The sequence below is a fragment of the Oncorhynchus kisutch genome, linkage group LG8, assembly GCF_002021735.2.
Source record: "Oncorhynchus kisutch isolate 150728-3 linkage group LG8, Okis_V2, whole genome shotgun sequence".
NCBI classification, from domain to species: Eukaryota; Metazoa; Chordata; class Actinopteri; order Salmoniformes; family Salmonidae; genus Oncorhynchus; species Oncorhynchus kisutch.
This window is the reverse complement of record NC_034181.2, coordinates 70,999,136-71,026,137: the sequence shown is the minus strand read 5'-3', so window position 1 is coordinate 71,026,137 and position 27,002 is coordinate 70,999,136. Positions and strand designations below refer to the sequence as shown.

General features: G+C 43.2%; 1 protein-coding gene across 3 annotated transcripts in view; it reads left to right on the top strand.

The window, feature by feature from the left end:
* LOC109895344 (potassium voltage-gated channel subfamily C member 1) overlaps nt 1-26,366 on the top strand; it is a 39,925-nt gene extending 13,559 nt beyond the window's left edge. Inside the window, exons 2-4 of one of the 3 annotated variants that reach the window (XM_031831070.1) lie at nt 3,168-4,107; nt 18,094-18,420; nt 24,422-26,366. In XM_031831070.1, the coding sequence (XP_031686930.1) occupies nt 3,168-4,107; nt 18,094-18,420; nt 24,422-24,537 (1,383 nt within the window). In that variant the 3' untranslated portion in view covers nt 24,538-26,366. Of the gene's footprint in view, nt 1-3,167; nt 4,108-18,093; nt 18,421-19,706; nt 23,902-24,421 lie in introns of those variants that run through there. The other 2 variants (XM_020488974.2, XM_020488975.2) reach the window with 2 other exon arrangements.
* The last annotated feature ends 636 nt before the right edge of the window (nt 26,367-27,002 follow it).

Below are 27,002 nucleotides of genomic sequence, written 5' to 3'. Positions count from 1 at the left end.
ACCGGAAGTGTGACCTCTGCGGCCACAGATGGTGCACAAGCGGGAACCCCCTCCGGTCTCCCTGCGCACCTCCCCTCCCGGCTCCATGGGTATCGGAGAGGGGGTGCAAGAGGATGGAACCACCAGACCCTGATCTGAACATCCGCGAGTAGGCAGCAGGTTGTTCAGCCGGGTGGACAGGTCCACCAGCTGGTCAAACGTGAGGGTGGTGTCTCTGCAGGCCAGCCCCAGACGGATGTCCTCGGGCAGACAGGGCCCTGTTGTTCCATCCCGCACCGGCAGCCAGGGTCCTAAACTCCAGTGCAAACTCCTGGGCGCTCCTCGTCTCCTGCCTCAGATGGTAGAGGCTTTCACTGCCCGGAAGACTGCCCGGAAACGGTGGGTGAACTCCTCAAACTGGTCCAACGCCGCATCTCCCTCTCTCCACACGCCGTTGGCCCACTCCAGGGCTTTCCCGGTGAGGCACCCTCTCACGGCCAGATGGAGCCGGGTGGACGGTGGCCAGGTATAGCTCCAGTTGAAGTAGGAACCCCCGGCAGCCCGCAACCTCTCCGCCGTACTCCTGGGGCAGGGATAGATGAATCCCACTGGACCCAGGTGGAAAAGGGGCACTCAGGGGAGACCCCGGTTGTGCTGGTGGAGGCGCTGGAGGAACTCCCTGTCTCTCCCAGCGGTCCATTTTCTGGACAACGCGGTCCATGGCGATACCAAGATGGTACAATATTGCTCCTGGATGCGCTCCTCCACCTCTATGGCCGGGGTACCTTGTCCTGCTGACTCCATAAATGGGTTGGTGATTCTGTAATGGGTGCGTGCTGGTGGCAGGGTAGTCAGGTGCAGGAGAGTGAACTTGGTATAAACGGAGCAGTTTAATAAATGCAAAAAAAACCTCTGAAAACCAATACATACAAAAATAATATAAACGGGTACAAAACCCGACACACACCAGAACATGACTTGCACAAAACATACAACAAACAATCTCCGACAAAGACATGAGGGGAAACAGAGGGTTAAATACGCAACATGTAATTGATGGGATTGAAACCAGGTGTGATGGAAGACAAGACTGAATGAAAAATGGATCAGTGATGGCTAGAAGGTTGGTGACGTCGACCGCCGAACACCGCCCGAACAAGGAGAGGGACCAACTTTGGCGGAAGTCGTGACACTTTGTTGCAAAATACGAAGCCGATTCTAGATTTAATTTTGGATTTGAGATGCTTAATATGAGTCTGGAAGATAGATGGGGGGCAATCAATTCACATATTCACATATGGTGTCCAAGGCACAGCTGGGGGCTGAGGGGGGTCTATAACAGGTGGCAACAGTGAGAGACTTATTATTAAAATTAGAAGCTCGAACTGTTTGGGCATAGACCAGGAAAGTATGACAGAACTTTGCAGGCTATCTCTGCAGTAGATTGCAACTCCTCCCGCTTTGGCAGTTCTATCTTGTTGTTGTTGTTATTGTTATTATGTTCTATCTTGTTATTGTTGTTGCTGCTGTGGTTGTTGTTGTCAATGTCTATTGTGTGTTGCATGTGTGTCAGAGAATGAGAGTGAGAGTGTGAATGAATGTGTGTTTTTAAGAAAGAAATCGCAGTGGGGTTTTTGTCTTTCAGACGTCACTCTCTCTGTCATCTCCAGGCCTCTGCTGTCTCAGGCGGGTGGAGGTGGCATATCTAATATAGCCCTTTATCTGTTTCATTAGTACACATGGCAGTAGAGCCTGCAGCTTGCAAAACCTTCAACAACAATAGACCGTATCAGAGTGAATCGCTCTAGCACAGTTTCTTTAAATGTAATGAATTTCTCTCAATTTAATGAGTCAGTCAAACTTCTGTATTGTCTTTTCTGTCTCTGATTCTGTATCTGATTGTATCAGTAGGACACAAGGTACATTCACTACCCTGAGTGAAACCTACTGGAAAAAGGTGTTAACTGGATAGGTGTTAAAAGTGTTAACTGGGATAGGTTTTTTGTGCCTTTTTCCATTATACAAGCCTCTCAACGGTCAATGGAGGTTAACTAGACCACTTCATTTCTCAACACCCTAGTTTGCTTCTTTTGTCAATGAATCCTTTCTCCTGAGAGGTTGTTGTTGTTATTGTAAGTATCGGGGTTGTACTATACCTTAAATTCTTGTTTGGAGTTGAAAAGATCAATTTGATTTACATTTTATATTGACATTGCTTTGGCTCAGTTTGTTGAAGGTCAAGGATGTTGGAAGTTGTGGACCATGCACAAAAATAACTGTGATGCACCCATCTTAGAAAAATAACCTAATTGTCATTTGTTCTTCTATAATGTAATCACTAAGCCCTTCATGTCCAGGTAGGACCCTGGCTCTATCACTACTGTAGTGTGGTTGTAGTGTATGTGCCTGGCAGTGCCTGCCTCCTCTCAGACCTGGACCTGTATAAAGATATTTTAAGCAAAACAATTTCTTAACATAGTGTATGAATTGGATTCATAACATATCACACGAATTGGATGATGTAGTACAGATTTGGATGATGTAGTACACAAACAAACTGGGACCTGTTTTGGCTCATGATCACCACTTTCAAAACTACTGGCTGAAATTATACAAAAGTTCTGGAGCATCGCTTTAATATTCCAGTGGTGTTAAGTGGAGTTATGCAACCCCATCAGCCTCTTCTGGCAGCAGCAGCACTGCTGTCAGCCCTAATCTATGGGCAGCAGTGTATATCTGCCTATACATTAGGGACTATGCATTAAAGCACCATTCAAAATTGATGAGGTGGCATCGTTCACATGTTATAGTTTGGGCCAGATGCCATGGTGAACACAGTGCCCTCCCAGAAAAAATATCTTAAGTGCTGGCGCAAAAGCTGACCCAGAAACAAGCTTTCCCCTGTACAGTACATAACGTCCCCCTCTGTCCCTCCCCTCCTCCGTGTAGGCTCCAACAGTATTAGCAACTCTCTTACCGGAGCACCACAGTTTAGGTGCACGCCCTTTCAAGTGACACACAGTTAAGAGTACTGACCTAGATGTGTGTTGTAGAACTGAAGAGAGCTGTGGGGGTGTTTTAGTGCTCTGTTCCTTCACGTTTGTATTCTAAGCTCCCTCGCTTATAATCTCTCCCTCTCTCTTTCCCTCACCCTCCTTCTCTCCCTCCCGCTCATTCCTCCCCTGCAGTGGATAGCCTTCGCCTCCCTGTTCTTCATCCTGGTTTCCATCACCACCTTCTGCCTGGAGACACACGAGGCCTTCAACCCCATCATCAACCGGACGGAAATTGACCCGCTGGACAACAGCACGCGGGTCTACCAGGAGACTGAGACCGTGGTTTTTCTCACCTATATTGAGGGGGTCTGTGTGCTGTGGTTTACATTTGAGTTCATAATGCGAGTGACGTTCTGTCCGAGCAAGCTGGAGTTTTTCCGTAACACCCTCAACATCATCGACTTTATTGCCATCATGCCCTTCTACCTGGAGGTGGGGCTGAGTGGGCTCTCTTCCAAGGCAGCTAAGGATGTACTGGGTTTCCTACGCGTGGTACGCTTTGTCCGGATCCTCCGGATCTTTAAGCTGACTAGGCACTTTGTGGGACTGCGTGTCCTGGGTCATACACTCCGAGCCAGCACCAATGAGTTCCTGCTCCTCATCATCTTCCTCGCCCTGGGTGTGCTCATCTTCGCCACTATGATCTACTATGCTGAAAGAATTGGTGCCAAGCCCAATGACCCCCGAGCCAGCGAGCACACTCACTTTAAGAACATTCCTATTGGATTCTGGTGGGCGGTGGTGACTATGACAACCCTTGGCTATGGAGACATGTACCCTCAGACATGGTCTGGCATGCTGGTGGGAGCGCTGTGTGCTCTGGCTGGTGTGCTGACTATCGCCATGCCAGTGCCTGTTATTGTCAATAACTTTGGGATGTATTACTCCCTGGCGATGGCCAAGCAGAAGTTACCAAAGAAAAAGAACAAGCATATCCCCCGCGCCCCACTTCTGGGCTCCCCCAATTACTGTAAGTCAGAGGTAACCTCACCTCACCACAGCACGCAGGACGACACATGGCCCCTGGCCCCACAAGAACCACCAGAAGAGATCTTAGAAATAAACAGAGCAGGTAGGAAATCTTTCTGCCGAATGTCCATCTGAATCTCAATGAAAAGAAAAGAAATTCTCAATTACCTGACTGAACTCCCCTGCCTTCACACCTCCTCCTCCTTATCCTCCTTATTCTCCTCTCTCCACCTCCTCCTCCTCTCTCCACCTCCTCCTTCTCCTACTCATCCTCCTCTCTCCACCTCCTCCTCTCTCCACCTCCTCCTCCTTCTGCTAACTCACCAGTCAGAAAAACAGTGTATTGGCTCAAACGACATCAATACCATACCAGGAGCCATTGAATATGGAAAGCCCCTACATGGCAGTATGTTGACCAGTGACCACTCCACTCATACACATATGTCATCAACTCCACTGCCCACTCGCCAGACATTATCAACTCATACCACACCAAACCAAACCTCATACCACACCAGACCAAACCTCATACCACACCAGACCAAACCTCAATACCATACCATACCACATCAGACCAAATCTCATACCACACCACACCAAACCTCATACCACACCAAACCAAACCTCATACCACACCAGACCAAACCTCATACCAAACCAGACCAAACCTCATAGAACACCAGACATAACCTCATACCACACCAGACCAAACCTTATACCACACCAGACCAAACCTTATACCACACCAGACCAAACCTCATACCGCACCAGACCAAACCTTATACCACACCAGACCAAACCTTATACCACACCAGACCAAACCTCATACCACACCAGACCAAACCTCATACCACACCGGACCAAACCTTATACCTTACCATACCATACTACACCAGACCAAACCTCATACCACACCAGACCAATCTCCCTCTCAACTACCTTTTCATCTCTACCCTGACCAGTTTAATGCAGTGATGAAAACACCAAAGGTAACACAGGGGCACATACATTTGCCATCCATCCTGACAGCAGATGTTAAACAGCATATTTCATCCACTCAGATGGAAAATACATTACAATTTATGAATCACATAAGACTATTAAAACCATACATTTATTATATTTCCTAGTTAACTTATCTGCTTGTGTGCTGTCTCAGGAAAAATACTGCAGGGCTATGAAACAAGTTTAAAGCCTGCAGACATATTGTTCATTTGGCTGATTGCCAAATGTATTTGTATGATGTATAGGCCAGGTAGGCCAAGTTTTAGAACACCTACTCATTCAAGGGTTTGTCTTTATCTTTACTATTAAATAACACATATGGAATCATGTAGTAATCCAAAAAGTTTAAACAAATCAAAATATATTTTATATTTGAGATTTTTCAAATAGCAACACTTTGCCTTGATGACAGATTTGCACACTCTTGGCATTCTCTCAACCAGCTTCATGGGGTAGTCACCTGGAATGCATTTCAATTAACAGGTGTGCCTTCTTAAAGTTAATTTGTGGAATTTATTTCCTTCTTAATACGTTTGAGCCAATCAGTTGTGTTGTGACACGGTGGGGTGGTATACAGAAGATAGCCCTATTGGTAAAAGACCAAGTCCATATTATGGCAAGAACAGCTCAAATAAGCAAAGAGAAATGACAGTCCATCATTACTTTAAGACACGAAGGTCAGTCAATATGGAACATTTCAAGAACTTTGAAAGTTTCTTCAAGTGCAGTCGCAAAAACCATCAAGCGCTATGATGAAACTGGCTCTCATGAGGACTGCCACCGGAATGGAAGACCCAGAATTACCTCTGCTGCAGAGGATGTTCATTAGAGTTACCAGCAGCCCAAATAAATGCTTCACAGAGTTCAAGTAACAGACACTTCTCAGCATCAGCTGTTTTTTATTATATTAATTTTTATTCCACCTTTATTTAACCAGGTAGGCTAGTTGAGAACACCTTTATTTAACCAGGTAGGCTAGTTGAGAACACCTTTATTTAACCAGGTAGGCTAGTTGAGAACACCTTTATTTAACCAGGTAGGCTAGTTGAGAACACCTTTATTTAACCAGGTAGGCTAGTTGAGAACACCTTTATTTAACCAGGTAGGCTAGTTGAGAACACCTTTATTTAACCAGGTAGGCTAGTTGAGAACACCTTTATTTAACCAGGTAGGCTAGTTGAGAACACCTTTATTTAACCAGGTAGGCTAGTTGAGAACACCTTTATTTAACCAGGTAGGCTAGTTGAGAACACCTTTATTTAACCAGGTAGGCTAGTTGAGAACACCTTTATTTAACCAGGTAGGCTAGTTGAGAACACCTTTATTTAACCAGGTAGGCTAGTTGAGAACACCTTTATTTAACCAGGTAGGCTAGTTGAGAACACCTTTATTTAACCAGGTAGGCTAGTTGAGAACACCTTTATTTAACCAGGTAGGCTAGTTGAGAACACCTTTATTTAACCAGGTAGGCTAGTTGAGAACACCTTTATTTAACCAGGTAGGCTAGTTGAGAACACCTTTATTTAACCAGGTAGGCTAGTTGAGAACACCTTTATTTAACCAGGTAGGCTAGTTGAGAACACCTTTATTTAACCAGGTAGGCTAGTTGAGAACACCTTTATTTAACCAGGTAGGCTAGTTGAGAACACCTTTATTTAACCAGGTAGGCTAGTTGAGAACACCTTTATTTAACCAGGTAGGCTAGTTGAGAACACCTTTATTTAACCAGGTAGGCTAGTTGAGAACACCTTTATTTAACCAGGTAGGCTAGTTGAGAACACCTTTATTTAACCAGGTAGGCTAGTTGAGAACACCTTTATTTAACCAGGTAGGCTAGTTGAGAACACCTTTATTTAACCAGGTAGGCTAGTTGAGAACACCTTTATTTAACCAGGTAGGCTAGTTGAGAACACCTTTATTTAACCAGGTAGGCTAGTTGAGAACACCTTTATTTAACCAGGTAGGCTAGTTGAGAACACCTTTATTTAACCAGGTAGGCTAGTTGAGAACACCTTTATTTAACCAGGTAGGCTAGTTGAGAACACCTTTATTTAACCAGGTAGGCTAGTTGAGAACACCTTTATTTAACCAGGTAGGCTAGTTGAGAACACCTTTATTTAACCAGGTAGGCTAGTTGAGAACACCTTTATTTAACCAGGTAGGCTAGTTGAGAACACCTTTATTTAACCAGGTAGGCTAGTTGAGAACACCTTTATTTAACCAGGTAGGCTAGTTGAGAACACCTTTATTTAACCAGGTAGGCTAGTTGAGAACACCTTTATTTAACCAGGTAGGCTAGTTGAGAACACCTTTATTTAACCAGGTAGGCTAGTTGAGAACACCTTTATTTAACCAGGTAGGCTAGTTGAGAACACCTTTATTTAACCAGGTAGGCTAGTTGAGAACACCTTTATTTAACCAGGTAGGCTAGTTGAGAACACCTTTATTTAACCAGGTAGGCTAGTTGAGAACACCTTTATTTAACCAGGTAGGCTAGTTGAGAACACCTTTATTTAACCAGGTAGGCTAGTTGAGAACACCTTTATTTAACCAGGTAGGCTAGTTGAGAACACCTTTATTTAACCAGGTAGGCTAGTTGAGAACACCTTTATTTAACCAGGTAGGCTAGTTGAGAACACCTTTATTTAACCAGGTAGGCTAGTTGAGAACACCTTTATTTAACCAGGTAGGCTAGTTGAGAACACCTTTATTTAACCAGGTAGGCTAGTTGAGAACACCTTTATTTAACCAGGTAGGCTAGTTGAGAACACCTTTATTTAACCAGGTAGGCTAGTTGAGAACACCTTTATTTAACCAGGTAGGCTAGTTGAGAACACCTTTATTTAACCAGGTAGGCTAGTTGAGAACACCTTTATTTAACCAGGTAGGCTAGTTGAGAACACCTTTATTTAACCAGGTAGGCTAGTTGAGAACACCTTTATTTAACCAGGTAGGCTAGTTGAGAACACCTTTATTTAACCAGGTAGGCTAGTTGAGAACACCTTTATTTAACCAGGTAGGCTAGTTGAGAACACCTTTATTTAACCAGGTAGGCTAGTTGAGAACACCTTTATTTAACCAGGTAGGCTAGTTGAGAACACCTTTATTTAACCAGGTAGGCTAGTTGAGAACACCTTTATTTAACCAGGTAGGCTAGTTGAGAACACCTTTATTTAACCAGGTAGGCTAGTTGAGAACACCTTTATTTAACCAGGCAGGCTAGTTGAGAACACCTTTATTTAACCAGGTAGGCTAGTTGAGAACACCTTTATTTAACCAGGTAGGCTAGTTGAGAACACCTTTATTTAACCAGGTAGGCTAGTTGAGAACACCTTTATTTAACCAGGTAGGCTAGTTGAGAACACCTTTATTTAACCAGGTAGGCTAGTTGAGAACACCTTTATTTAACCAGGTAGGCTAGTTGAGAACACCTTTATTTAACCAGGTAGGCTAGTTGAGAACACCTTTATTTAACCAGGTAGGCTAGTTGAGAACACCTTTATTTAACCAGGTAGGCTAGTTGAGAACACCTTTATTTAACCAGGGTAGGCTAGTTGAGAACACCTTTATTTAACCAGGTAGGCTAGTTGAGAACACCTTTATTTAACCAGGTAGGCTAGTTGAGAACACCTTATTTAACCAGGTAGGCTAGTTGAGAACACCTTTATTTAACCAGGTAGGCTAGTTGAGAACACCTTTATTTAACCAGGTAGGCTAGTTGAGAACACCTTTATTTAACCAGGTAGGCTAGTTGAGAACACCTTTATTTAACCAGGTAGGCTAGTTGAGAACACCTTTATTTAACCAGGTAGGCTAGTTGAGAACACCTTTATTTAACCAGGTAGGCTAGTTGAGAACACCTTTATTTAACCAGGTAGGCTAGTTGAGAACACCTTTATTTAACCAGGTAGGCTAGTTGAGAACACCTTTATTTAACCAGGTAGGCTAGTTGAGAACACCTTTATTTAACCAGGTAGGCTAGTTGAGAACACCTTTATTTAACCAGGTAGGCTAGTTGAGAACACCTTTATTTAACCAGGTAGGCTAGTTGAGAACACCTTTATTTAACCAGGTAGGCTAGTTGAGAACACCTTTATTTAACCAGGTAGGCTAGTTGAGAACACCTTTATTTAACCAGGTAGGCTAGTTGAGAACACCTTTATTTAACCAGGTAGGCTAGTTGAGAACACCTTTATTTAACCAGGTAGGCTAGTTGAGAACACCTTTATTTAACTAGGTAGGCTAGTTGAGAACACCTTTATTTAACCAGGTAGGCTAGTTGAGAACACCTTTATTTAACCAGGTAGGCTAGTTGAGAACACCTTTATTTAACCAGGTAGGCTAGTTGAGAACACCTTTATTTAACCAGGTAGGCTAGTTGAGAACACCTTTATTTAACCAGGTAGGCTAGTTGAGAACACCTTTATTTAACCAGGTAGGCTAGTTGAGAACACCTTTATTTAACCAGGCAGGCTAGTTGAGAACACCTTTATTTAACCAGGTAGGCTAGTTGAGAACACCTTTATTTAACCAGGTAGGCTAGTTGAGAACACCTTTATTTAACCAGGCAGGCTAGTTGAGAACACCTTTATTTAACCAGGTAGGCTAGTTGAGAACACCTTTATTTAACCAGGTAGGCTAGTTGAGAACACCTTTATTTAACCAGGTAGGCTAGTTGAGAACACCTTTATTTAACCAGGTAGGCTAGTTGAGAACACCTTTATTTAACCAGGTAGGCTAGTTGAGAACACCTTTATTTAACCAGGTAGGCTAGTTGAGAACACCTTTATTTAACCAGGTAGGCTAGTTGAGAACACCTTTATTTAACCAGGTAGGCTAGTTGAGAACACCTTTATTTAACCAGGTAGGCTAGTTGAGAACACCTTTATTTAACCAGGTAGGCTAGTTGAGAACACCTTTATTTAACCAGGTAGGCTAGTTGAGAACACCTTTATTTAACCAGGTAGGCTAGTTGAGAACACCTTTATTTAACCAGGTAGGCTAGTTGAGAACACCTTTATTTAACCAGGTAGGCTAGTTGAGAACACCTTTATTTAACCAGGTAGGCTAGTTGAGAACACCTTTATTTAACCAGGTAGGCTAGTTGAGAACACCTTTATTTAACCAGGTAGGCTAGTTGAGAACACCTTTATTTAACCAGGTAGGCTAGTTGAGAACACCTTTATTTAACCAGGTAGGCTAGTTGAGAACACCTTTATTTAACCAGGTAGGCTAGTTGAGAACACCTTTATTTAACCAGGTAGGCTAGTTGAGAACACCTTTATTTAACCAGGTAGGCTAGTTGAGAACAAGTTCTCATTTGCAACTGCGACCTGACCAAGATAAAGCAAAGCAGTTTCACACATACAACAACACAGAGTAACACATGGAATAAACAAACATACAGTCAATTATACAGTAGAAAAAATCTATATACGGTATGTGCAAATGAGGTAGGATAAGGGAGGTAAGGCAATAAATAGGTCATGGTGGCTGAAGTAATTACAATATAGCAATTAAACACTGGAATGGTAGATGTGCAGAAGAATGTGCAAGTAGAGATAATGGGGTGCAAAGGAGCAAGATTAATAAATAAATACAGTATGGGGATGACGCTATTTACAGATGGGCTATGTGTCACGACTTCCGCCGAAGTTGGCTCCCCTGCCTGTTCGGGCGGTGCTCGGCGGTCGTCGTCACCGTCCTACTAGCCACTACGGATCTCTTTTTCGTTTGTCTGTTGGTTTTGTCTTATTAGTTTCACCTGTGTGTATTTTAGTTTAATTAGCGTCCTTATATATAGTAGGTTGTCCCGCCCTTGTTTTGTGCGGGATTGTTTTTTGTTACTCTGTCGAATGTTGGTTTTCGTATGTGTATTCTCTGGACTATTTGGTTCTGTGTTTAGGCTAGTGTGACCGTTTTGTGCGCCGGAGAATAAATTGACGATCTACTGAACCCTGCTCTCTGCGCCTGATTCCACCCACAGCTCCTAGTATCCCGTGACACTATGTACAGGTGCAGTGATCTGTGAGGTGCTCTGACAGCTGGTGCTTAAAGCTAGTGAGGGAGATATGAGTCTCCAGCTTCAGTAATTTTTGCAGTTTGTTCCAGTTATTGGCAGAAGAGAACTGGAAGGAAAGGCGGCCAAAGGAAGAATTGGCTTTGGGGTTGACCAGTGAGATATACCTGCTGGAGCGCGTGCTATGGGTGGGTGCTGCTATGGTGACCAGTGAGCTGAGATAAGGCAGGGCTTTACCTAGCAGGGACTTGTAGATAACCTTGAGCCAGTGGGTTTGGCGATGAGTATGAAGCGAGGGCCAGCCAACGAGAGCGTACAGGTCGCAGTGGTGGGTAGTATATGGGGCTTTGGTGACAAAATGGATGTTACTGTGATAGACTGCATCCAATTTGCTGAGTAGAGTGTTGGAGGCTATTTTGTAAATGACATCGCCGAAGTCGAGGATCGGTAGGATGGTCAGTTTTACAAGGTTATGTTTGGCAGCATGATTGAAGGATGCTTTGTTGCGAAATAGGAAGACGATTCGAGATTTAATTCTGGATTGGAGATGCTTAATGTGAGTCTGGTAGGAGAGTTTACAGTCCTAGCAGACACCTAGGTATTTGTAGTTGTCCACAAGTCAGAACTGTCCAGAGCAGTGATGCTGGACCGGCGGGCAGGTGCAGGCAGCGATCGGTTGAAGAGCATGCATTTAGTTGTACTTGCATTTAAGGAGACCACAGAAGGAGAGATGTATGGCATTAAAGCTCGTCTGGAGGTTAGTTAACACAGTGTCCAAAGAAGGGCCAGAGGTATACAGAATGGTGTCGTCTGCATAGAGGTGGATCAGAGAATCACCAACAGCAAGAGCGACATCATTGATATATTCAGAGAAGAGAGTCGGCCCGAGAATTGAACCCTGTGGCACCCCCATAGAGACTTCCAGAGGTCAACAGGCCTTCCGATTTGACACACTGAACTCTATCAGAGAAGTATTTGGTGAACCAGGCGAGGCAATCATTTGAGAAACCAAGGCTGTTGAGTTTGCCGATAAGAATGTGGTGAATGACAGAGCCGAAAGCCTTGGCCAGGTTGATGAATACAGCTGCACAGTAATGTCTCTTATCGATAGCGGTTATGATATTGTTTAGGACCTTGAGCGTGGCTGAGTTGCACCCATGATCAGCTCTGAAACCAGATTGCATAGCGGAGAAGGTATGGTGGGATTCGAAATGGTCGGTAATCTGTTTGTTAACTTGGCTTTCGAAGACCTTAGAAAGGCAGGGTAGGATAGATATAGGTCTGTAGCAGTTTGGGTCTAGAGTGTCTCGCCCTTTGTAGAGGGGGATGACCGCGACAGCTTTCCAATCTTTGGGAATCTCAGACGATACGAAAGAGATGTTGAACAGGCTAGTAATAGGGGTTGCAACAATTTCGGCAGATCATCATAGAAAGAGGGGGTCCAGATTGTCTAGCCCGGCTGATTTGTAGGGGTCCAAATTTTGCAGCTCTTTCAGAACATCAGCTATCTGGATTTGGGCGAAGGAGAAATGGGGGAGGCTTGGGCGAGTTGCTGTGGGAGGTGGAGGGCTGTTGATCGGGGTAGGGGTAGCCAAGTGGAAAGCATGGCCAGCCGTAGAAAAATGCTTCTTGAAATCCTCAATTATTGTGGATTTATCGGTGGTGACAGTGTTTCCTAACCTCAGTGCAGAGGGCAGCTGGGAGGATGTGCTCTTATTCTCCATGGACTTTACAGTGTCCCAGAACTTTTTTGAGTCTGTGCTACAGGATGCAAATTTCTGCTTGAAAAGGCTAGCCTTAGATTTCCTAGCTGCCTGTATATATTGGTTCCTAACTTCCCTGAAAGGTTGCATATCACAGGGACTATTCGATGCTAATGCAGTATGCCACACAATGTTTTTGTGCTGGTCAAGGGCTGTCAGGTCGGGAGTGAACCAAGCGCTATATCTGTTCCTGGCTCAATTTTTTTTGAATGGGGCATGCTTATTTAAGATGGTGAGGAAGGCACTTTTAAGAACAACCAGGCATCCTCTACTGACGGGATGAGGTCAATATCCTTCCAGGATACCCGGCCCAGGTCGATTAGAAAGGCCTGCTCGCAGAAGTGTTTTAGATCGCTGAGATCTTGGTTGAAAACAGCAGAGGTGTATTTGGAGGGCAAGTTGGTTAGGATGATATCTATGAGGGTGCCCGTGTTTACGGATTTGGGGTTGTACCTGGTGGGTTCATTGATATTTTGTGTGAGATTGAGGGCATCTAGCTTAGATTGTGGGATCGCTGGGGTGTTAAGCATGTCCCAGTTTAGGTCACCTAGCAGCACAAGCTCTGAAGATAGATGAGGGACAATCAATTCAAATATGGTGCCCAGGACACAGCTGGGGGCAGAGGGTGGTCTATTCCAAGCGGCAATGGTGAGAGACTTGTTTCTGGAAAGGTGGATTTTTAAAAGTAGAAGCTCAAATTGTTTGGGTACAGACCTGGATAGTAAGACAGAACTCTGCAGGCTATCTCTGCAGTAGATTGCAACACCACCCCCTTTGACAGTTATATCTTGTCGGAAAATGTTATAGTTAGGGATGGAAATTTCAGGGTTCAGAGGAGACTGTTTGAATGAGGCCTTCATAGTTGCATTGCTGTGAAGAAACCACTACTAAAGGACACCAATAAGAAGAATAGACTTGCATGGGCCAAGAAACACAAACAATGGACATTCGACCAGTGGAAATTTGTCCTTTGGTCTGGAATCACTGTCTTTGTGAGACGCGGTGTGGGTGAACGGATGATCTCCGCATGTGTATTTCCGACTGTAAAGCACAGAGGAGGAGGTGTTATGGTGTGTGGGTGCTTTGCTGGTTACTCTGTCTGTGAATTATTTTGAATTCAAGACACATTGTCTAATGTCTAACACAGCATTCGGAAATGATACACCATCCCATCTGGTTTGGGCTTAGTGGGACTGTCATTTGTTTTTCAACAGGACAATGACCCAACACACCCCCAGGCTGTGTAAGAGCTATTTTACCCAGAAGGAGAGTGATGGAGTGCTGCATCAGATGACCTGGCCTCCACAATCCCCCAACCTCAACCAAATTGACAATTTTGGGATGAGTTGGACCACAGAATGAAAGAAAAGCAGCCAACAAGTGCTCAGCATATGTGGGAACTCCTTCAAGACTGTTGGAAAAGCATTCCAGGTGAAGCTGGTTGAGAGAATGCCAAGAGTGTGTAAAGCTGTCATCATGGCAAAGAGTGGCTATTTAAAGAATCTCAAATATAAAATATATTTAGATTTGTTTAACACTTTTTTGGTTACTAGATGATTCCATATGTGTTATTTCATAGTTTTGAGGTCTTCACTATTATTCTACAGTGTAGAAAATAGTACAAATAATGAAAAACCCATGAATGAGTAGGTGTTCTAAAACTTTTGACCGGTAGTGTTTATATATATATATATATATATATATATATATATATATACATATATATTTAACAGCGAATGCCATTATTTCACAGTTAACTTGTTTAACTAACATTGCACCAGTGATATTGCATTACTGCAATAAAAGGGACAGCCTGTTTGCCTGGAGACCTGTGTGGCTAACCTGTGTGACTCATAGGGGAAGTTGGACAAAGACAGCAGAGAGTAGGGGTTTCCCTCAGAGAACCTATCAATTTTCAGGAAGTCCCTTGGATGGATGATGTCTGTGTTGCTCTTTCATGTTTTTCTGCTTGGATGACCAGGCCAGCTGTGGTGAGCACAAGGAGCTTTGGGGGGATTCTCAGTTACTCACAGGATGATGTACTGTACATCGCCGACTCATAATAGGGATAGGGCCCAACTGATTCCATGAAATTCCCTCTTCTATGAAATAGTGTGAGTAGTGTGTATTTATGCCCTGCCACAAGGGCCTGAAGTGGCCATGAGTGCATCTGGTGATGGCTCCTTATTTACTGCCACATGTTAAGGCCAAGCATCATTCCACGCTACATCTATGACTAACACCCCTCTCAGCACTCACACACACACACACAAAAACACTGCACCCCTCGCTCACTGGCTGTACTCCTGTTTGTAATAGAATCTTTTAACTTTATAATGAATGTTTTCCCTGGAGAGTTATGTATCCAAGATGTCCCACTAACAAGGTGTCTCTTCTGATTAGATTCCAACAATACTATTCAGTGATAGTTATTTGTTTTTAACAAACACATTTAGATTACCTTGACCTCTATCTGCACCTTTACTTTGCAGCCTGTCAGATGGCGTCTACACGCTGAGCTATCAGGGCCTGTCATCTGACCTGACTCCCTGCAGAGAGAACAACCAGAGGTGACATAATGACCTGTCTGCTGGAGGAGAGAGGAAAAACATGAACAAGGGTCACACTTCCTGACTTTGCCTAGTCATATGATACAGGATGTGCATAAGTCTCATTACTTCTATGATCTTGACCAATTGGAGTTAGAGTTTCACCAGGCACTGCCATAATGTACGTTCTCTGGAGGTGGTAAAAACAATGATTGTTTTCACCTTCCCAACATCTTATCTCATTGTTAATGTCTCATTTATTTAATTTCCCCCAATCTTTTTTCTGTGCCAATGCATGTTGCCATGACAACAGTGTCCAAGCAACGCACATTGCACAATAGGACTCAGGTTCTGCCACGAACTGCAGTTATTCACTTGCTTCTCCTATTATTCACACTGGGCTGCAAAGCAAAATGATGGAATATGCAGCCAATCTGAAACTCATTTAGCACCCAATCAGAAAACAGTTTGACCAGCTCATCAATGGCTCAATGGCATCAATGGCTCATCAGTGGTAATTTAACAGACAGACATTAGAGCAACACTTTACATTACATGGACATTATTCCAAAGTTACTATAAGGGATACATGTATGTAATAACACATGAATACACACACATTCAGGAATATGCTGAGCATGGGCCCTCAAGATGGGTTGGGTTCAGCTCAGGGGGAAATGAATAATGCATGTTGTGATTCTGGCACATGAGTTGGCATTCTCTATATATGGCCTCCCATGGAGTGAGAACTCTGTCTGAGTCCTCCAGTCTTTGAACATGAGGCATGGGCTGTTTGATCAGGATGAGGAATAGACTAGGATTGCCAAATATGCAATGCATCAATTTACTTTTTACAGCAGTCTACACTATCTATGGAGCTCACTTTCTCAGAATAAGAGAGCTGGGAAAAGTTACATAACTTTTAAAATGCTGTACTGTACTCCTCATAAATCTGGTCCCTTGAGCAGCTGACGTGATCAACACACACACACACACACACACACACACACACACACACACACACACACACACACACACACACACACACACACACACACACACACACACACACACACACACACACACACACACACACACACACACACACAACGTAGCTACTTGCTTATTTATGACATCCATTACTTTGTTGCATACTTGAATATGGTGTGTGCTTATTGTTTCGAAGTTTAAACAGATGAACACATCCATTTTTACTAATCAATGTCAAAACACACAGACAAACATTAAGGGACCAGTGGGGAGTTGACCCAGTGAAATGCCATTGGGATGACTATGAGAGTGCCGTTCCAGTCAGCAAGCCAGTGCAGTAAAAAAAAAAAAACTCTGAAATGGCTGTCATCATTTATTCAGTGAGCTGTTTTTAACCACATGTGCAACACAGACACTTCTGGACCAGGTCCGCTAACTGACATACAGTATCTCGCTGTATATCTCTTCTGTGGTTGTGCAGTGTGGCAACACATTTGAATGAGAAGTGATGAGTATGGTTCTGTGAGAAATGTTCTTAGTGCAGTAGAAAGTAGAGAGTAAGATGGCTTCAGGCTGTAGTGATGGCTGACCAAAATGACCAGAATGCATCATGCTTCTTTTGGAAGTGTTGTCCTCCACGATGCCAGTGATGGACAGATCTCAGAGATATGGTCATTACTGCTGTGTCATCTTTACTCTCCCTCTCTTTCCCGTAAAGAGGCACCATCTGGACAAATCCTCTGCCACTTCATCACATCAGACATGCACGATTACCAGGCCAACAGCCAATCAATAGAGCCCATGAATTGGATACAGATATCCAAAAGATGAATGAGGGGATGAGAGGGGGATGAAAAAAAGACAAAAGTCAACAGGGATAGGGAGAAGGGGAGGAACAGAGAGGGAAAAAGTGAGGGAGTTAAAGAATGGTGTCTATTCATTGAACTATTCTGTTGAAAGTGACTCATCTCCCACTCTCTCTCCCCGTCTTCCTCTCCCTCTATCCCAGAGGGTCTGCGTCACACGTACAATGGCTTTGTGTGGCTGGCTAGGGTCTGTGTGCTGCCTGCTGCGCTGACAAGAGCAGATGGATTACTGTAATGTGTAATGGGGTGAAGCATCAATGCAGCAGAGACACCATTGCTAATATCTGCAAGTGTTACCCACAAATAATGTTTTACTACAGCGGTGACAGTGGTGGTCTGGGCTGTGTTGTTCAGTCTGGAGATGTAATGCTTATAAGGCCCACGAGGTATGACATGTGAGGCCTGGATGATCAAATGGTAGTGTTTCCTGTTCCATTGTTTTGAGTTGGTCATGTACAGAAGGTAATGGCTTAGAACTCCACTACCTTTACTTACCATACTGAAGATGAAGAATCGTGTGGCACTATGGTTATTTTATTGACCTGTAAATAGTCACTGCTATGTCTGGAAAGGCAGGTGGTACATTTCCAGGACAGGAGCTTGCTAGTTTTGAGAGTGAGGGATTTGGGAAACCAAAGAAAGCAGATATTCTGTGCCAAATTGAGCAGCAAGTCTGAAGAGTTTTTGTTTGTTGAAGCTCCAGTGGATGGGATTTGGGGCAGTTGGGAAAGGTCAATGTTTATTTGACATTTGAAAAAGTTTGATGGTTGTGCTTCAAAGCCGTGTAACCTGGTTGATAAAAAAAAACAGCCAAGCTTGCACACAAATGGAGGTGCTGACACATCCTCTTCCACACCATTGAGGAATCACCACTAAGTTCTTCTCCCTCTGTTTCAGCTCCACAAGCTGTTTTTCAAGATCCCAAAGTGAACGGGGAAACGTCCAAGGAGTCAGCCAAGAAAGCAGCCAAGGAGTTAACCAAGGAGTCAGCCAAGGAGTCAGCCAAGGAGGCAGCCAAGGAGGCAGCCAAGGAGGCAGCCAAGGAGGCATCCAAGGAGGCAGAAAAAGCAGCGCTGGCCAATGAAGACTGTCCCCACATAGACCAGATCATGTCACCTGACGACGGCCAGATCTTAAGCCCTATTGACCGGTCCGAGCAGCAGCCCTGCTTCCTGCTGGCCATGGGCGGGCGGCCAGGCCACACGGCGGCCAGAGTCAGGAAGGGTACGTAATATGACACACCTAGACACAGGCCCTACATCGGGGCACACATCCCAGAGCTTAAATCTCAGGGCACAACTTCCTCAGGGAACACATTTCAGGGAACACATTTCAGGGAACACACCTCAGGGAACACACCCCAGGGAACACACCCCAGGGAACACACCCCAGGGAACACACCTCAGGGCACACACCCCAGTGAACACACCCCAGGGAACACACCTCAGGGAACACACCCCAGGGAACACACCCCAGGGAACACACCCCAGGGAACACACTTAGAGTCAAGCACAAACACACTTTCATGTGTACTCAGGGAGGAGAAACTGCACAGCTGTACTGTAAGTCTGAAACGTGACACAAAAAGACACTTTAGAGAGCACACACATCATTTTTGTTGTTGCTTTCTCACAGTAGGTCTTGTCTTTACTATCTTTGTCTATACAGCTTCCAACACAAACAACTTTCGATCCCCCACCCACATACTACTGCTGAGCGACACAACATCTGCCAGGTCACAGTTGTAAATGAGAACTTGTTCTCAACTGGCCTACCTGGTTAAATAAAGGTGTTCTCAACTGGCCTACCTGGTTAAATAAAGGTGTTCTCAACTGGCCTACCTGGTTAAATAAAGGTGTTCTCAACTGGCCTACCTGGTTAAATAAAGGTGTTCTCAACTAGCCTACCTGGTTAAATAAAGGTGTTCTCAACTGGCCTACCTGGTTAAATAAAGGTGTTCTCAACTGGCCTACCTGGTTAAATAAAGGTGTTCTCAACTAGCCTACCTGGTTAAATAAAGGTGGAAAAAAAACAACAACAAAAAACATCATCCCCAACATTCTTATTTGGCATTTGGACGCTAGCCTTTTTCTCTGTCCAACTCTTCTCTCTCTCTTTCATTAAAACTGAATCATCTTTATTACTCTTACTTTCATTTATTTACTTCCGCATGAAATAAGTTACTGAACAAATATATAAACAAATCACTAATTAGTGGTCTTGTTTTTCTGTTTTGGGATTTTCTTGAAAATGTTTCTTTACGTTACCATGCCAACCCTCCTCTCCATCTCTGTGTGTTCTATACTCTCCATTTGGTTTGTTCACTATCACCGAGACTATCACACTGCCCCCTCGGCCAACCTTAACTTTCCCTTTTTCTGTTTTTCTCTGTTGTATGTTTGTTTTCCTTGTTTTCCCTCCACTCATTGTCTGATCTGTTTGTTCCTCCCTCCATCACTCCACCTTTCATCATCCCCCCCAACCTTGACTTGTGTCTAATTGGCCGTTAGCTGGCTCTTCCCAGGGGAGGTCACTGGCGGAGCCGGCGCCCCCATACCCACCGCTCGGCCCCCAGGGCCCCCAGGGCTACCCTCTGCTGCAGCTAGCTGGGTGGGTATGTGGCCAAGAGGATGGCCATGCCACACTCACAACCTGACGCCCCAGCCTCTAACACTAAAGAATAGCACAATCAAAGAATTGCCTTGTTCACCACACCGAGAGATCCTTACTATCCTTATGCTCTACAATAACATCAGGCCTTCATCATATCCTCTAGTCTACAGTTACACCAGGCAATGGCAGGACAAGTGCAAGCAAAAGGCTTCTATGATGAATCAACTCTGAAAAAGAAGAAGAAAAAGCTGCTTCCACAATTGTTTCAGTATCAAACTATAATGCCTGTGTCATCCGCAGCTTCTTAAATTAGCTGCTTTGAGCGTAGGGAGATGAATCACAAGCACATAATACTGTATATTGTTGTCATGGGCTAATAGCATTGCTAAATCTCACCTGCCATCATTCCCAGCCAAGTTCCCAGACACTAGCTAAGACAGAACCTGCTACAGCCTCCATACAGTATACAGTTTCACATATTTTTTTATCCTGCCTCTTCTAGTGCACAGTGGAGTTTTTTTTGGTCGAAAGGTCACACATTCCCACTGTCTCCCATAGTGAACCGCTCTTTGTGAGCATGATCTGTTTTGGGTGGACAAGTTCAGTGACTCTCAAGCGCCATAACACAAACACAACTGTAATCCACTGTGTCCACATCATGAGACTGATCCATTACATGAATCAAGTAGGATGATCACTAACAGTAGCTAAGAGTACACATGCCCTCACTGTTATATATTCTATGTAATGTGTTTATGAATGTGCTTCTGAGTGTGTGTATGGTATGTCTGTGACTGTGTCTGTGTGTGATTGTCTATGTATATGTTGCCAATGGAAAGTGAACCTGTTTCTCTGTTGCTCCATGTTGGCATGTGTTGTGCTTGTCTTTTAACTCAACACTGCATGTCCTGTCCAGCTGATGGTTGGCATTGGAGAGGAAATGTAGCTGGTGGTAAGGGGTGAAGTATGGTGAGGAATAAGAGAGGCCACATGGTATTACAGTATATGACAAGCATGGTGAGAAGGAAGTCATACATTTTCAATAGCGTCCTACCTCTTGTCTAACACTGAATAACTTCAGCAAATAACTATTTTTATATCATTGCTTCACAAATAGATGACAGGCTATTGTTGTTAAATAACAGCATGTCATAAGATTATGTAACAAGATCACTATATAATTGGACTGCAGTAGATACATGTTGAAGTCTAGCTGAATATGGCTCTGTGCCAGCACTCTTATAGACAGTATTACAAAGCAGACTGGAAACTGTCAGTCTCTCTTCTCCATTTGATATTGTTAACCACAAAATGATCTTGATGTTGAACTAGCTGAATAAGCGTCAGATAAGTGTTAGTGCCTGGAGCCAGATTGGCTGTTGGGCTCTCAACCCTGCTAGAAAATACATTGATGTGCATTCTCTTTCCGAGCCGTGCCCCCCCCCCCCCTCCTCCAACTGCTCTCTGCATGCTTCCAGGACCTTAATCAAACAGAGAACACATGAATGGTAATACATGTGTACAATTGGCCGTGATCAATAACATTATACATTTTGAAAAAATAGTGAAAGGAAATTACTTGAAAGATAGAGGTCCCATACTGTTACACTACACCTCGGAAACTCTGTCTCTCCCCAAACAAAGGTTACCAAATGCTTTATAGCCTTAGCACCATTGCCGGCATGGGGTGCTGGTACTAGAGTGGTGTCAGTGTCTGCAGGGCCCTGCAGCCCACGTTGTGTCCCGTAGTATTCTGTAGACATGGATCAGTGACACAGGTCTCCTGGGGTCCCCTCTAAACCTCTGCCCTTCTCCTTGTTACCCACCCACAGGAACCCCATCTGCAGCTAGCTCCTGTTCCACCGTGTTGTATCGGTCTGTCCCATTTTTGTCCTCTGGACCTTGCTGTCCGTCTTCAGCTTTTCGCTTCCGTCTCTTCTTTTTTCTGTGGTTATCTATCTGTGTTGCTTGTTCTCTGTCTCTGTAAACTGTAAACTTCTCAAAACTGATAATGGGAAGAGAGTCTTTAATTTTTGATTCCAAAAGATCTGAAACCCTACACCTATGAATGGGAGATAATAATCTCTAAATACTATTGTGTGGCCCATCCAAATGGTGAAAAGGACCCAGCTGTGAATATTCACTGTAGGTGAAGTACTCTAACACTTAAATTATTGGACCTAGTCTTGTTTTTATTGAAGGCAAACCATCAATAGATTCAGTAGTAAATATATATATTTTTGCTTATCTATATTCTATTTCACAATACTTTTTTACAAGGTAAAGAATGTATCTTCTCACCACAAGCACAACCACAAAGTAGCTACTTCAAAGAGAAGTCCAATTTTCCCAGTTTTGGTTGACTTCTTCTCCCGTTCTGCTCCTCTGTCTTTTATTCTGTCGATCTTCCTATCCTGCTACAATCCTCTCTTTCTCTGTTGGTGTGGCTCCCCCTCAGGGACGTGGTGTGCATGAACACAGCTCCGACCCAACAGATAGTTGGCCCAGTCACACACTCTGTTCCTCTGCTGTCCTCTCAGCTTGTCTCTTTCTTTCACTTCTCTGTATCTCTGTCCTTTGTTTTCTCTCCCTCTCCTGGATCACCACAGAGCAAGTTTTTTATTTATTTATAAAACATATGTTAGAGGTCCTCTTTCTCTGTAACCCCCCCCCACCCCCACCCCACCCCAACTGTCTTACTTTTCTCAAATGCATCCATCCTTTTGAGAATGAACAATGACTGGCTGATGCTGAGCAACCCAACCCTCCCGTGTATTCTCTACCACAGATCCCTGTAAAGAGGAGACTGTCTTAGTTAAGTATATGCAGGCAGAAGTTCTCAGAGTGACCTGAGGGGGGCGCACCACAGTCTGACTGAGTGGGAGAAACCAACGCTTTGGGAGAAATCTCCCTCTCCAACGTTTCTTGATTCCACGGATGGAGGGCTTGACAGGGCCACATTCACAGTGAGGAAGAGAAACAGTAGATACAGAGGTTTCTTACAGTGAGCTCACCCATCTCACTTTGGAGGACAGGTTTTCTCTCAAACATCAAGATCGAAGAAGTCCTTTTTGCTTTTCTTCGTTGTTGTTTTTGTATGGACTTTTTCCTCAATGAAGAACTGTAGGAGGACAGAAAGACAAATAACAAAGGAACATTGGTCTGACATCTTGGCCTGAATGGCCAGAAAGGGTGGAATTAAATCAATAAGTAGAGGACAATAAGAATAACTGCTAATGGCATTTATGTCACCCAATACCATCAGTTAAACATGACTCTTTTTATTTAGCATGAGTTGCATGGTGGACTAGTAAAAAAGAAAAAGAAACTATAGCTATTACGACTATCCGTATGAAGAATATATTTTTCTTTTAACGATTCCTCACTTTTGCATACAATTTATGTAGCCAGACTATTAAGGTGTTCAATGAGAGAGTGTTTTCTTTTCACATTTCTTCCTATTCTTCTTTGTGGTACAGAGTACATGTTACCTGGCAGCTCTGGTCATATTGACCACTATTTCCTAACTAGAGACTTGAAGAAAGATGGAGAATATACATATTTCAGCAAGCTCTCTATGTTGTGAAAAGCTAAAATAACGTTTGACCTTGTTTATGTTGGCATGCTTGTGATCCTGGATCTTAATGAGAAGAATCATTTAGGCTAAATTAGAAATCTATGTTTCTGTCTACTGCTATACATATTGATGTATACGATCAATTATTTATGGAGAACTTATCATAGTGAACCATTGTTACTCTCACATACTAAATATATAATTTGAACAGTGTTATTTTTTTAAAGAGAACTAGAAAAGAAATCATAAAGAATCTGGTTGAGTCAGGATATGTCTGACCATCTTTCCCCAACAACCTTTAGCTACTATGAAAGCAGCAAAAATATGTGTATATTTTAAAACATAAAATCATTATTTGCCATTAGGAACATGGGGGGAAATCAACTGCATGCACAATGTTATGCAACATGAAATCAATAGGAAAAAAAGAGTTCAAGAATACAACTCTAGCATGAAATAAATTTTGTATGAAACCTGTCAGAAGGGTCTGTATTTCATTGAATGGATTGAATGTATATGAATGTATATGAATGTATTTCTCCCTTTCTCTCCTCTGGTGTACCAAGCTTTTTGGAAACCAAAATGAAGTGAATGGGAGGTCTTAAACAGGAGTGAAATCAAGTCTGAACCCAGAGTGGCCTGAAAGATGCATGGCAGAATGCACAGCATGTTGACGACTAAACCCTCAACAACATCTAAAGGGGATTATAAATGAAAGCATGGTTTGAACACACTCATAAGACTTCCCTTTAAAACAACCTATGTATACAGACAGTCTACACTAAGAGGTGTGATGCATTGGCTAAGCATGGGTGAAGCATGGTCAAACTAGCTGGTTTACCATGGGATGCCAGCCCGGCGGCACACATTCTACTCCTCTAAAGTTATCTCATCTCTACCCCTCCCTCTGCACATTGAGCATCATCCACCATTAACTCTCACCCAAGCCCTCACCCAGCAGGCCCTCGCCCAGCAGGCCCTCGCCCAGCAGGAGCAGGCCCTGGGTAATAACACTTCTGTCTCTCTTCTCTCTAGCATCCCGCCCAGGCCGGGCCAGGCGATCACAGAACACAGACCAGTCAGTCTGTGTTATGAACCATGGTGTCCCAACCACACTGTGTGTTGGCCACAACGTCCCATCCCCCGACTGATAATGCTCTTAGTCTGTTTGTTGTACATAGATGACCAGTGCCAGGGGGGTGCTGATGTGGACAGCTGGGCATGCTGCCAGCCCCTGCCCAGCCTTAAATGTCACCCAGAAGAGTTGTGGTTCTCACACCTTTCTCATTGGCTGCTGTACCTATGACTGGTTGATTTCATGCTGTACACACTTGAGTAAGAATGAACGTTGTGTGTGTGTCTTTGTGTGTGCGTATGCGCGTACTTGTGTGCGTGTTTATTGAAGTTTGTTTGTTTTCTATAAGTGTTGCATATCTGCTTCTCTTCCTTGTGTCTGACTTCATGTAACTATGTTGGAGAAATAATCAAGTGTCATGTTGACCCCAGTAACACAGTCATTTTATCCCTGAGTTAAAACTTGCCAAATACTTGTTTTCAGGCTGTTTTTGTCACACCACATCTGAGTTGCCTTTTTTAGATATTTACTAATTGAGAAATGTTGAATGCCATCACTTTCTACACATTGAGGTTTGAGTGTAAGAAAAAATGAATTCAGCAAAGTGATCATGACTGCAACAGTGACGTCTGTTTATGTCATAAAATGTCACTTGCCCTAGATTCAGCTGTAATTGTGCTTTAAATTAGTATGTTATCCCCAGTTATACACAGAATTTACGCATTTCTTGATGAAATATGTATTGGCTGTATGGTACAAAGGTTTTGATATGCATGTACTTAATGTACAGTATGTGACCATGAGACTAACAGAGATCAAGCACTCATATAAGTCATTGCAAAACTGGTTTTGATGGGATAAGAACAAAATGATTACCCATGTTGTAACTACCTAGTAGTTGGTTGGTTTCTGAACTCTCTTTCAACAGTACTGTATGTGTTACACTATTTCCACACTGTTTTCACAAGCGTATGTTTTCACAAGCTTTGGGCCTTGCTTTTCTAGTTAGCTATAGAATATGGACTAATATCTCCTTTGTCACCTGGCTTAATGTGTCAAAGAGCCAGGTTATTACCAATATGTTGCATGAGCAAGCTGTGGTACTAGATACCATCATTGGCATTGAGATGTGTAAGTGAGGGAGGCTGAGGAACAGTTTTAACTCAGTTTTAACTCACTTCCATTAACTCAGTCTGAATGCCCATATTATAAAGAAAAATGCAGTTTTCTGCAAAGTCGTCACATTTTCCTTTTACCAACTCCCAGGGGGATTATTCAACACATTATTTCCTACATGGGATTTCAAAACACACAAAAGATACATTAACCACATAGTTACTGAAGGGTGATGGCCTAATAATGGAATATATGACTAGTCTAGCAATACTAATAACCTCTTCATTTGGCTCACAAATGCTGCCACAGACAATATGTACACTGCCTGTATAATAAACCATTCAACCAGCGCTCCAAACTAGACATCAGGTTAAACTATTGGGTTTAGTAGATAAGATCTCTTGCACTGAACAACAGACCAGTGTATTTCATTATGTAGAACTTGAATTGAGAATATTTGCTATTTAAATGTTGCTATTTAATCAGTAAGGGGTTGGGGTGCACATCTGCATAATGTAAAGCATTTGTATTTCTAAAGTCCGTTTTTAGACCAGACTACTTAGCTAAGTTAATATGGTTAAAAGGAAACAGCCAAGTAAAGGCTTTCCTCCTATAGTGAAGTAGTCAACGTGGACATGAGGCTGTATTTACACACAACGACACTGCCATACCAATGCACACTTCTGATCTACAAACACAATCCTATCCAAGAGGTGGAGTGAAGCATGGAACAGTCCAGGCCACAATTATGCAACAGGGAGACTCCTCCCTCTTCAATGGTGCCATACTTAAGGGATCAGAGTGTTTACTAAACGTTTGCTATGGGAATTGCATGTTTTTTCCACAGTTGTTCTTTTTCTTAGCAGCAAACCACAGTACAGTATATCATATACTCCAACATCTGCCAAAATATATGTCAAATTAGGTATAAAGATGTTCAGTAGTGAATGCAACTAACCAACCTTAGTGCTGAGGTTGGTTACTGTTAGAAGTTAGTGCTTGTATACGAAGGGGTTTTAAGATGATAAAAGAACTGCCTGTGTGAACATACGATGTGCATTGATCACACAACTCAGTCTATGTTGGAAGAATGCCAGTTTGTTTTGATTTGTCCAGCCCCATCTGTCGACGAACACAGGTACATATTCTTATGTTCCCTTTCAAGATATGTATTCTAGCTGAGCTCTTCTGGATGATCCTTACAAAAAGAACCACATACATAAACAAATAAAAAGTCATTAAATATGTTCTCTCTTTGAGTTTTGTACTTGTATGTTTTGTTTGAGTGAATAATTGATTGTTTTTTATTTCTCACATACACACGTTTATCTGAACAGTGCATGTTTTTAATGTTTATTGCATGCATATACTCTCTGCATTCGGCTTGCTGCTCTGGCCCTGTTACCATGGAAACCATCTGCACAG